The 12,520-nt window shown below is 45.4% G+C and overlaps 1 protein-coding gene across 3 annotated transcripts in view; it reads right to left on the bottom strand.

Moving 5' to 3' along the window:
* Positions 1-12,520, bottom strand: part of ITIH5 (inter-alpha-trypsin inhibitor heavy chain 5) — a 69,612-nt gene that overhangs the window by 33,303 nt on the left and 23,789 nt on the right. The window contains exons 2-5 of one of the 3 annotated variants that reach the window (XM_053258591.1): positions 10,717-10,761; positions 8,847-9,010; positions 7,659-7,760; positions 6,651-6,901 (exon numbers count right to left, since the gene is read on the bottom strand). In XM_053258591.1, the coding sequence (XP_053114566.1) occupies positions 6,651-6,901; positions 7,659-7,760; positions 8,847-9,010; positions 10,717-10,761 (562 nt within the window). Of the gene's footprint in view, positions 1-6,650; positions 6,902-7,658; positions 7,761-8,846; positions 9,011-10,716; positions 10,762-12,520 lie in introns of those variants that run through there. The other 2 variants (XM_053258592.1, XM_053258593.1) reach the window with 2 other exon arrangements.

Here is a 12,520-nt window from a genome sequence, read left to right as displayed (position 1 = left end):
CTGCGTGGGGAACACAAACAGCTGCTTTGCACGTATGCAGGTCAGTTTGTGAATATATTATAAAGGGAGCTGTTCCTTTTCAGTGGACTCTTATCACGTCCCTCCTTATTTATGACAACATTTTTAAATTCCTTCCCCTTTAAAAGATAGATGCAATTGAATACTTGGTAAGATACCTCTACACTTGCTGGAACGTGTACCCCTGATGTGAACAGAAAGCCTACATGGTCAAAGGTGAGCAGAAAGAAAGACCAGAAGGAAGCATTGTGCTCTAGCAGAGTGCAGGGAGAGAAGAACTACCCTTTTCAGAAGAGCATGTAACAAGAAGACCCATAGTAAAGTACATGTGTGTATTTAATAAGATCAGTGAAACAAAACACTTGCATACAATTATAATCAACAAGATTCTTTTTTTAAAAAAACAAACAAACCTATATCCTTTCAAGAGCAAAAAGTCCATATGTCCACTAAATCCATGATGGTGACCTGGTCAAGGTGACCTCCGTTTTGACAAGATAGCCTTCCCAAGCGGGTGAGTATTCCAAATTCAAATCTCCAATAGTTGTAGCCAAAATATGTTTCCTTATGGGGGGAAATCCTAAACTGGAAATCTAGGAGAATGCTTGTAATTCATCTGTCCTGGTATAACTGCAGATGCTTTGTTCCACTAATCTTATTAAATACACACATCCACCTGACTGGGGATTTTTCTTGTTATCCATGAGATATAGATCCCAGTATGCTTAGTTTCTTGTTTGGCTTCAGAAACATGTCAGAAGAAAAGTGCCAGCAATGGGGGGCCGTAGCATAAAGACACAAGAGCAGCCTTACTGGCATGGACCATGCACCTATCTAGTCCAGCATCCTGCTCCCCAAAACAGCCAACCCAATGTTGGGGAATAGTGGCATTATGGGTGGGGGAAATGGGTGGAGGTGGGGGAAGATTGCTTTCGCCCTCTCTCCCACAGGTCTCCGGTTCAGGTCCATAACCTCCTGAAACGAGAGGCAGCCCTTGCATGAGGCAAGTTGAGGCAGTCACTTATTGAGGCACCCGCCAAGTGGCAAGACGCCCCTCACCACTGCCATAAGATAAATTCTTTATGACCCTTGCAACCTCTGCATGGAGGGCCTCTGCTCACACTCCTTGTACAGCTTGCAAGGAGCATGAGGAGAGAACAGGAGGCTGCTGGCAACCTTCCCTCCTCACTGTGCGCCACCCCCTTCAAAGCTAGCAAGGGTACCCCACATGAGCAAGGCAGCCAGAGGTGCACCTAGGTAATTTTGGAGCCTGGACATAAAGGCCTTTGGAGGCCCCCCACCTCCAAAGCAAGTCAAGCATCATTCCCCTACACACACACACACACACACACACACACACACACACACACACACCACGTGACAAACGCAGTATTTTTAAAACGTGGGTTCTTGAGGGCCCGAACAGCAACTGAACTCACAGGAATTTAAGAATATAAAACAGGTATATTTATGCAAATATGCATTAGCAGAAACATTTCAACATTCAACTCCCCATCTCAGATATTTCTTTCCCCACTCACTCCGCTGTCTCTAAAGAGCACCTTCTTCTGCATGATCGCCACCACATGCTAAGCTCCTCTGAGGAGGTCCGTCTCCAGTTACCACCGGTTCGTCTGGTGGCGACTCAGAGGCGGGCCTTCCAAAGCTCTGTGGTGGAACATCTGGCAGCATCTCCAGGTAGAGCCAGGAAGGACTCCTGCCTGAAACCCTGAAGAGCCTCTGGCAGCCAGTGCAGCCAGTATTTATTTATTGTCACATTTATATACCACCCTATATAATATCTTAAAGCAGACAGAACTGAGTTGGATGGACCTATGGTCTGATTCACTATTCCTATGTTCCTACAACAGAGCCAGTATGGTGTAGTGGTTAGAGTGTTGCACTGGGGCAGTGGAGGCCTGAGATCAAATCCCCACTCAGCCATGAAACTCACTGGTTGGCTCTGGGCCAGCAACTGATCTCTCAGTCTACCCTCTCAGTCTTTTAATCTATGTAAACCGCTTTGGGAACTTTTGCTGAAAAGCGAGATATAAATATTGGATGTCGCCGTCGACCCTGCCTCACGGGGTTGTTAGGAGGATAAACATAGCCATGTATACTGCTGTAGAGGAAGAGTGGGATAGAAATGTAAAAATAATATTTATTTAAAATGTAACAGCTAGTTTACATGGCAGCTATGCTTCCCAGCTAGGGACAGGATCTTGGGACAGATTCTCAGCTGATTTAAAATAGCGGAATTAGTTGCAACAGACATGTGCTGCTTTAACAACTGCAGGGGTTGTGAACTCTGTCTCATATTCAGGCTCCACCTTGGACCATTTAACCAGAGAGTGTTACTAACAGCCGGTGTTTTCCAGGCAAAGTGTCAACAGCATATCCCTTCCTGTACTCCAGAGCTGCCAATGTACAGAGCAACAATAAAAACTGTGGACAGGGAAACACAGAGGAGGAGCGGAATGCCTACACATTGCTTACTGGCTACTGCTTTTGGCAAACAGGGGAATTTCCATCATCATCATCATCATCATCATCCCCCCACGACAGGACTTCCTATGTGATTTGGCATGGGAGGATGGAAAAATGATGTGCTTAAAATAAAGAAGGTTCCCAGGAGGAGAACCGGAGAATGGTTCTCAGATGCTTCATGGCTACACAGGCACGAGAACCTTGATTTCCCCCATGAAAGAACAGTCCTCTGCCCACAACACCACAATGGCTGCCCATACTAAATGTAGGCAGTGGTCACCAGTTCCCAAGCTGAATGAGTAGAAATCAACATTCTTACAAAGCATCTCCTAACTCAAATTTGCTTGCCAGCATGAAGAGTTCTATCCTCCAAATCTATTCCTCCCTGCAGCACTCTAAGTTATGGGTGTTGGACATAGGGGTTATGGGAGGGAGGGAGGGGTGTCAAAGCTGGAACCTAAGACCCAACTGCAACTCTTAAAGTGCTGGTTTGGATAATACCTGATCTGCCAGGCCCTAGCACAGAAGCATAGGTTACATCGGAAGCTGGCATACACCAAGTGAGATCAACCGGCAGCAGCTTCCCCAAGGTTTCAGACAGGAGTCTTTCCCAGGCCTTCCTGGAGATGCTGCCAGGGATTGAACCTGGCACCTTCTGTATGTAAAGCTTGCAGAGATGTACTCCTTCCCCAATGCATGCCGTTTCCCTCTCCAGATGTGCTGGAGCACTTTTTAAAAATATTGTGTGTGGTGGGGGGAGATAATGTGGACTCTTCCTCTACATGGACTGTAAATATTAGTTTATTAATTCTGAAGAAATAAAATACTAGTATTTAAACTAGTATTTTCAGCGTTTAACCACCCCACCCCCAAGCAAGTACAGAAAGGCCCCCCAGCACGTCAGAAGAGAGGAAGGGTGTGCACGCTCATTGAATACACACATTCTTGTCACATATGCTGGGGGGGGGGGCGGGCGGCACCGGGCAAAGTATTGTCCCAGGTGGCCCAAGGGGTCACTTTATCCATGCTAAGTGGACAAAGAAGCATCTTTCAAAGTGGTGGCTCTCTTGTATTGAACAGCAAGAGAGCGACTGGCCCTATTCAGCCCACAAAACATCCCTCTCAGTGGCTGTTGTTGGTGTCTTCCTCGTGTTTCTGTTTTGATTGTGAACCTTTTGGGGATGGGGGGTCATTTTCTCATTCCTTTTGTTATGTACGCTGCTTTGAACTTTTTGTTGGAAAAGAAAGAAGGAGAATGTATGGTTCGTTTGTTTGTTTTCAGTTCAGTCAAATTTCAAAAGCACAGGAACACAGGAAGCTGCCTTATACTGAGTCAGACCATTGGTCCATCTAGCTCAGTATTGTCTACACAGACTGGCAGCGACTTCTCCAAGGTTGCAGGCTGGAGTCTCTCTCAGCCCGATCTGGAGATGCCATGGAGGGAATGTGGAACTTTCTGCATGCAAGCAGGCAGGTGCTCTTCCCAGAGCAGCCCCATCCACTAAGGCGATACTAGTGACACCTAGTATCTTACAGTGCTCACATCTAGTCTCCCATCCAAATGCAAACCAGGGTGGACCCTGCTTAGCAAGACCAGCTCTCCTCTCCAGCATTTGAAAGGTTCTGAAATTCACAACTACAGATTCTGCAATTCTACCTAATTTTAAATGTGCTTGAAACTTTGTTTTAGCTTCCAGAGAAACCCTCCTGCAATCTTCAGGATGTTAGGAGTAACCCCCTTTTTCAGCCCAAACTGTATGCTCATGGGTCTTCCAGGAAGAATCAGGACTTTCTCTGGTCCACACTGGCATTGCCAGAGACTGAACAGAACAAATAATTTAAAGTGGAAGGCAGGAGATGGTTTAGGCAGCAGCATCCCTCTCCACTATTGAGTTTCACTAACAAATAAAACTGAGCAAGACTCTGAGTAAATCAGATGACTTGGGGAAGACTCTGGAAGAACAGAAACCAAGTTTGGTATACATATCCTACCAAGCCTTCACCAGGAAATTAAAAGGTGAACACCAATAGGAATTTCATCCACAGAGCAATCTCCCTATCCAAGCAATAAGACCAATTTCCCCAGCATCCAATCAAAGGTAGCCCGGAAGACAAGCACTTTATGATTAAATCAACCCCAAAGGTTGAGCCTCATAGATACAGTGAGATCGCCACTCTTAAGCAATTCAGCTTATCAGAATTCTGAACTCAGTTGTGAAATTTCACCAGAAACAATATATCCCCGGAGTAAAATTCTACAAGGTGGAAAGTGTTTAGCCCAACCACCCAAAAAGGGTATAAGCCCACCCCCCAGAGCTCATATTTTGTACAGTTCAACCCATAAGGATTTACCTACATGCTATTCATCAAGCTGTTCCCAAAGATTGAGGCTGCCCCCAGCTCTTGCTCACCCAACTATAATCCACCCCATTGCAGACCCAGACAGAGTACGACTTCTGTGGACGAGTCCCAGAGATTCTCAAGCTAAGAACCTCCGAGCTAAATCACTAGCTGAAATCACTCTGTTCTTGGGTCCCTCAATTCCTTGCAAGCCAAGAACCTAGCTGCCCTGAGTTTCCCGTCTTCCAGAGAACCTCCCACCTCATCACTCCAACACAAGGCAAAGCTGCTAGACAGGGAGATATAGCCCTTCCCCATAATTGCCCATTCTAGACCAATGTTTTTCCCATTCTAGACTCCTTATTCTCCATAACTGGCATTCTAGTTATCTGCTTAAACTATAGTGAACCTGGGAGCCTAGCCCTTTCATGTTCATCGTCTTGCAGAGTCTAGCCTGCCTCCATGCTTTTTGCATGGCATGCAGCCGCTGCCAATTTAAGCCACCTGATTCACCTGTAATGCAACTGCATTGCATTAACGTATTTTGCCTATCCCCTCCTTTTCAAAGTGATTTATTTCTCCAATTCATTGTTCCCCATGTCAATTAACCCACCACCTGTCTTAGAACCATCCCAGCATAGGATTGCCACATTGTGGCTAGTTTAACCTTAAGGAGACTCACTAGGAATCACGTCTTTTAAAACTCTACGGCAGTTCCATTCATTTCAAGGAGCACTATTGAATGCATTGCCTTTCTATAGTTGTGTTATATGCAAGCAAGTTTAGTCTATTGAAACTCCCCACATTAACAATCTGGCTTGCTGGCATTACAGTTAGGTACCTATGCTATTGATTCCCCAAATGAGAATGTATATCTTGATTTTTATTCAATAAACGTATATTATTTATAGGTTTATAAATATACGAGAGCCAGCATGGTGTAGTGGTTAGAGTGCTGGACTAGGACTGGGGAGACCCGAGTTCAAATCCCCATTCAGCAATGATACTTGCTGGGTGACTCTGGGCCAGTCACTTCTCTCTCAGCCTAACCTACTTCACAGGGTTGTTGTGAAAGAGAAACTCAAGTATGTAGTACATCGCTCTGGACTCCTTGGAGGAAGAGCGGGATATAAAATGTAAAAATAAAATAAAATAAATTATTTTGCATTAGAAGTGTATTTTCTCCCCTTTGTACCATGCCCACTTCTGCACCCAGGTTAGCCCTTGCTGTAATACAGTGTACACATATTTCGCCCTACATGTCATGCATCTAAAACCCCCTTTTACAGACCCCTTGCATTCAGTGACTTCAAGCTTCACTAGTCCAAAGTCAAGAGTGAGTTTTAGAAACTTAAGGAGCTTCCTTCCCTTGACTTAGACCATGATCCATCTAGCTCAGTATTGGTTACAAGGATTTACAGCGGGTCTCTGTGGTTTCAGATAGGAGTCTTTCCCATCCCTACCTGGCAATGCCTGGGAATAAACCTGGGACTTTCTGTGTGTAAAGTATGTGCTGCATCACTAAGCTACAGTCCGTCCTTAGGGAGGGGATACTTTTGCTCTCCTGACCTCACCAATCTTAACCCAAGTTCTCAGTGATGAACTTGTAGCTCAGCCTTGATATTACATAGTGAGACCACAGGTATCTCAAAGACAAGACAACAATGCCGGATAGACAGACAGACAATGCACTGAGAATGGTCCAATTCTTGCTGCTGGGAAGTGGTGCAATGGTATCCTAAGAGAAATAGCTCCCCTGCCCCTAAGATTTCCCACTAGGCCACCACTCACAGAGCTGTACGCACCTGCCTCATTCCTACTGCCTTTGTTCTTGCTGTTCTGGAGTGGTGGCACTTCCAGAGAGGTAATTCCTGAGTTTTCAAGGATGTTCACCTCCACACGTAACCTCCCCACCAGCTGTTGGGGCCGAATGCTGACAGTATATTGATACTTCCCAAGCCGCCTCTGCAAGAGCTCTTCGTAGTGCAACAGGAAGACAGCCTCCCCTTTCCGCGGAATCATTCCAGAGGCTTTGAACGTCTCGACTCCATCTTCCCTGCCAGCAGAATTCAAAGGAAGATCAGTATTCATCCATCCATCCATAGGATGTAAACCCTGATTTTCATTAACATTTCAAAACATATACATGTCGGCAGAACAAAAGCATGGATTTCTTTTCTGGATACGCCAACCCTACTCTGCGACACCAGCAGGGGCGGCCCTTTATGATGCAAGGTGAAGCAGCTGCCTCAGGAGGCAGATTATTGAGTCACCAGCAGGGTGGCAGAATGTCCTCCTGTTGTCTCCACTTGAGCAGCTCTTTGGGATTGATCTGATCCTCGCAAACTTTGCAAGGAGCACCTCCCCCTCACACTCCTTGCAAAGCTTGCAAGGAACACAGGGAGAGAAGAGGAGGCTGCTGGCAATCTCCCCACCTCCCTGCTCCACTTTCAAATCTTGCAAGGGTTGGTTTTGAAAAAGGCACTGGCCTCCAGGGCATAGGGCAAGGCTGCAATTGGCACCTATCAGACCCCAAATGCCTGAGGGAAAAGGAGGAAGAAGAGGCTGCTGGCAAGGCCACCTACAGTTCTGTCTCAGACCAAATGGACTATGCCACAATAGGGCATGTTTAGACGACAATATAGATTCCCGAAGAAGAATGGTGGTAATATGTCTTTATACGTATAATATACGTCCTTGCTCAGCCTTGGAGCTGTATATACAGAATATTGTGCCCAAAGAACATCAGCGGAATTCCAAAGAAAGACCATTTGGTTGACCAGATAGTCCCTCTAGGACAATGCAAAACATACCCATCATCTCTGGGCCTTGAATATCTGTTGTTCCTCTCTGCATCACCGTGCTTCTGGTCCTTCCCAGTAACTTCCCCATGGTAAACCTTTTCACCAATTACCCTGGAACATATGGAGGAGGGCAATAAAGGAATGAGATCAAGTGGATAACTCTATGGTCTTCACCAGGGTTCCCAATCTGTGGTATTCCGGAAGTTGCTGAACTACAACTCCCATCAACCTCAGTCACAATAAATTGTGGCTGGAAATGATGGGTGTTGTAGTTCAGCAACTTCTGGAGTACCACAGATTCGGAATGCCTGGTCTACACTAATCAGGTAGGAAGCAAGAGAAGGATAAACTATGAATAATGTGGGAGATTAGTGATCAGTGTTCCCTCTATCAAGGATTCCCAGACCTTTTTGACTACAACTCCCAGAATCCCCGCCTGCAAAGGCTTTTGTATGGGGATTCTGGGAGTTGTAGTCAACAAGATCTGGGAATCCCTGTTAGAGGGAACACTGATCACTAATCTACATTTTCTGACACTTTTTTACTGACATGGAACTGCAGTGGGCTAAGGGAGGGAGTTTAATGCTTTCCCTGTGGGGCATACCTGTGGGGCAGGTATGTGATCAAATAACACGCCCACATGCTTTTCAACCTATTCCAGGGTGTGGGGTACATGCTCCCTAACTCATGCAATTTGGCCCAGAGCTTCTAATGTACTGGCATCATTTTTATCCAAGTAAAGGTATGGAAAACCTTCTTATTTATTGTTGCAGATATTTCTGCCTTTCTAGACACTGGAACTACATGTTCAAGAGAGTAATCCATAAAATCTGAGCCAGTTACTTATCTGCCAGCCTCATCTACTTCACAGGGTGGTTGTGAGGATAAAACCCATTTCCTCAGCATATGAGGATAAAGTTAACCATGAACACCTCTCTGGGTTCCTTGGAGGAAAAGCGGGATATAAACGAAAAATAAATAAAATTAAATAAACGAATTAAAAGGCATAAAAGAGAACCAATACACGACAAATCAGACTCTATCTATCTTAAGAACATAAGAACAGCCCTGCTGGATCAGGCCCAAGACCTATCTAGTCCAGCATCCTATTTCACATGGTGACCCACCAGATTATCTCGTGTGCTCTCTCTTTCCTCCTCCCACCCCAAAGAAAATGCAGCATCGCCTCTCACCTACATGGTAAAATTAGAGATGAAGGCTGTGACAGGTATCTGCATTTCAAAGATGCCTTCCCTGGCCTCCGAGCCACTGTTCACCAAAGTGCAGGAGACAGTGGTGAAAGCATAGCGAGAAATTATGGTGGATTTCACCAGGAATTCAGACATCCGAGGCCTGATCTCCTGTGGGATGGAAGTAATTTTGTAAGCCACTGAAGAACATGTTACTACACCACCCACAACTCATTACAGCTCACTTCACACCTCTTTCCAAAAGAAATCACTTGTGTGCAAATACCTGAATGAATCGCCTATAGGCAAAGGAGTGTTTGGGCCTCCTTAGGTGTAAGGGAAGTTTCTCAAAGGTGGGGTTCTACTTGGCAGGTGCAAAGAATTTAACAAAAGGTGAAACCAGGACAGGCCAACTCCATGCAGATTGTCAGGAGAAACAGGCTCTGTTCTGTTCTTTGCAGGGCTGCTGGGAATTCTGTCAAACAGTGGGGCCCAACACCTGAGGCCCTCCCGCTGCTGTTGGACTACAACACCCAACATCCCCATTGCAACTGGGGGTGATGGAAGTTGTAGTCCAGCAACAGCTAGAGAGGTTGGGCGCCCCTGCTGTGAAAAAAGAATGTGAAGTACCTACCCCACTCGGAGGGGGAGGGCAGTCTCCCAAATTGCACTGGGCTGTGGAGAACCTGGGAAGTTCAGTACAGCGGCAAGGAGATCCCTGCCCTCTCCTCTTCAACTCCACACTTGGAACCAGACAAAAGGGCTGGGTCTCATTTGTGGGGGGCTTGGGGCACCAAGCACTGTGGCCCACAGCCCAAAACAGGCAGTCCTAGCTTTGGAGCTGGAGAGGCAGGTGGGGATTTTCCCCCATAGGTGTGCTGCACAGAGAGAGCTCTCCATCCCTTCCTAGTTCTATGCTTAAGATGGGGGCAACTCTCAGTATCCTTGGGGTGAAGGGTACTTGCCATGGCAAGGGGAATAGTGGTGGATCCCTGTTTTCAAGCATATGCACCATCTTCTCCCCCAGATCAAACTCAGGGGAAATTTGTTCTTCTGTTTTGTTTTTTCGGCACAGCACTGATTTGTTTTTTCGGCACAGCACTGATTTGGCACAAGGGTCAGCCAATCACACAGTGTATGACCTGATCATCAGTGCTGTCTTTCCCTCCTGGTTCAGGTGTGCTGCCTACCTTAAAAAATAATAATTAAAGTGCCATTGATACATGTCTACAATTTAACATTCATTTTGTGCCCCCCGCTTTTTGGCACAGTTGGTTCTGCCCCCACCCCATTGCAAAACTGCTCCAGGAAGGAGGGAAGTGGAGTCATCCTGCATAGGTGCTAGCCAACCACCATGGTGCACACATGGTTTCTGGGGGAAAGGAGAGAAATGCAGAAAACACTGGAAGTCAACGATCTGGAAACAATATTATGTGGATGCTCCATCAAAGTACATGAGCAAAGGATAACAATTCCAGTGATTAAGGGGAACATCCTTAATCAGTTTTGCTTTTTTTTTGGTAAGCCAATCTGAGGCCCTGTATAACAAATTTTAAAAATGGATAAACATCCTCTCTCTCCCTCCCTTCCTCCCTGTGCCAAATAGGATTGTTCTAAATCAATAAGAAACTACCAGCTCCCCACACTTTTAAACATCTGTTATTTAAGAACACTTGTTTAGTTTAAAATATTTTTAGAATGCGTCTTATCGTTTCCGCACGAGACTTCAAAGCGATACTGAGAGCATTAAAAGACAGAGCTTGCAGCTTCAGGATGGACTTCCTGCCTACAAATGCAACTTCTTGTCTTAAGAAACCAGGAGGTTGCCAACATCTTATGCAGTAAAAAGAAATAAACATGTGAAGAGTACAACCTACCAGCCTATGGAGAACTCTGACCTGCCTTGGGATTCTGCGTGCGACCTGTAGAGGATGATGAAAACATGGTGATTCCGCATATTTGTGAAAAATAAACCGCAAAAAAATACCATATTTACCCTAATGGAACATGACTCTGAATTTAAGATGACCACCTTTAAAAGTAGAGGGTAAATACAGGTTATACCTGCATTTACTCAAAAGGAAAAGGACTCCAAATTTAAGATGAGCTGCCGATTTCTAATATTTTTAAAAACTGGAATAAACCTAGTCTTGGATTGAGGTCAATACAGTAGATTTGTTGCACAGGGTAATGCAGTGGGTTTGCACTTCCTACCATAGATAGAAGACAACTCTGTATCTAAGATGACCCTCTATAAAAAGGGAGGTTAAATACAGGTTACACTAGCATTTTATCCAAGAGGAAGAGGACTTTGAATTTAAGACAATCCCCCACTTTCTAACAAAAAAGAGGTTTCTGGGGAAAACCTTGTCTTGGAGTCAGATAAACATAGCAGATTGAGGGAACGATTTCCACACCAACATATTTGCTGAGAAACCCTAACCCCAACAGCCGTTTGGAAATGCCATGCATTCCTATGGCCCTTTGAAAGGAACCAGGGCTTTTCAGTGGACATTCCCTGTCATACATTTTAGTACATACCCTAGAGCATCTGCTTTGTATGAAGAAGGTCCCAGGTTGAATCCCTGGCAGCATCTCCAGGTAGGGCTGAAAGAGACTCCTGCCTGCAACCTTGAAGAAGCCGCTGCTAGTCTGTGTAGACAATTCTGAACTAGATGGACCAATGCTCTGACTCAGTATGAGGTAGTTCCTATAAATGTGCGGGAAGATATCTTGCTTGCCCTGCTCACACCCCAATATTCTGCTGCCTCAGACAACCACCTCACCTGGGCTCATGAAAGGCCTGTCTCGGTATAACAGTGTTGTATTCAGTGCTGTGAACTAATAGTGTCCTGTCCCCTTAATTACAGCTCAATCTCCAGACTCCCTCCAATCTTTGTTTAGACTAGAAGAAACCCTGCTGCAGACCTGCATTAAGAGTACTGCCAGGGAATGGTAAAGGAGAATGTGAGTCAACTCCATGGCCACTTTCAAATGTAACGGCAAACTGTGGGTAGCTGAACCTGAGATTTATTTTTGTAACTGTGAATGGCTACAAGGCAAAGGTTCAAGTTGGAGTTTGGAGAGGGAACCTGCAGGTTGCTTTTGCTATGAAACTGCAGTTTCATGCATTCAGACTTATACGAATACCAACCTCTGCCCCATTCAACTCCAGTTTGGCGTTCCGTGTGAATGCAGCTCATATTTAGCAGAGAAACCCAGTTTGATGAGAACAGAGCTCAAGGAGGAGATCTGGTGACAATTGCTTGAGACCCAAGTAAGTAAAGATTTATTTTAAAAAGTTACCAACTTAGACAGAAAGCCTGCACCCTGTACTAGCTCCCTCATGGGGGAAGGAAGAAGAAAGAACAGAGAGCAGAGAGAACACAGACGAAGGGAGTGTCCTAAGAGTATCAGTCTATGAAGACTCAGAGCAGAGTTACAGGAGTAAAGGAAGAACCAGGGGACAGTCCTATACTCTCTGCCTCTACTCCTAATGTTCCTAGTGGCCAGTAGGAATTTTTGGTGTTGAGAGTCAGTGCCTATGGAGTCACATCTCCACCAGGAATTGTCTAGAACCCAGCAAAATAAACCTGTTAGCTCCCAATCCTGTGTGGAGTCTGGAACTGGTTTATTAAGGATGACAGATAAAACAGTTACAGTTTTTTGACCTCATTAATG

This window comes from Hemicordylus capensis, chromosome 5, assembly GCF_027244095.1.
Source record: "Hemicordylus capensis ecotype Gifberg chromosome 5, rHemCap1.1.pri, whole genome shotgun sequence".
NCBI lineage: Eukaryota > Metazoa > Chordata > Lepidosauria > Squamata > Cordylidae > Hemicordylus > Hemicordylus capensis.
The sequence above is the reverse complement of the archived record's forward strand: the minus strand, read 5'-3'. Positions and strand labels throughout refer to the sequence as shown.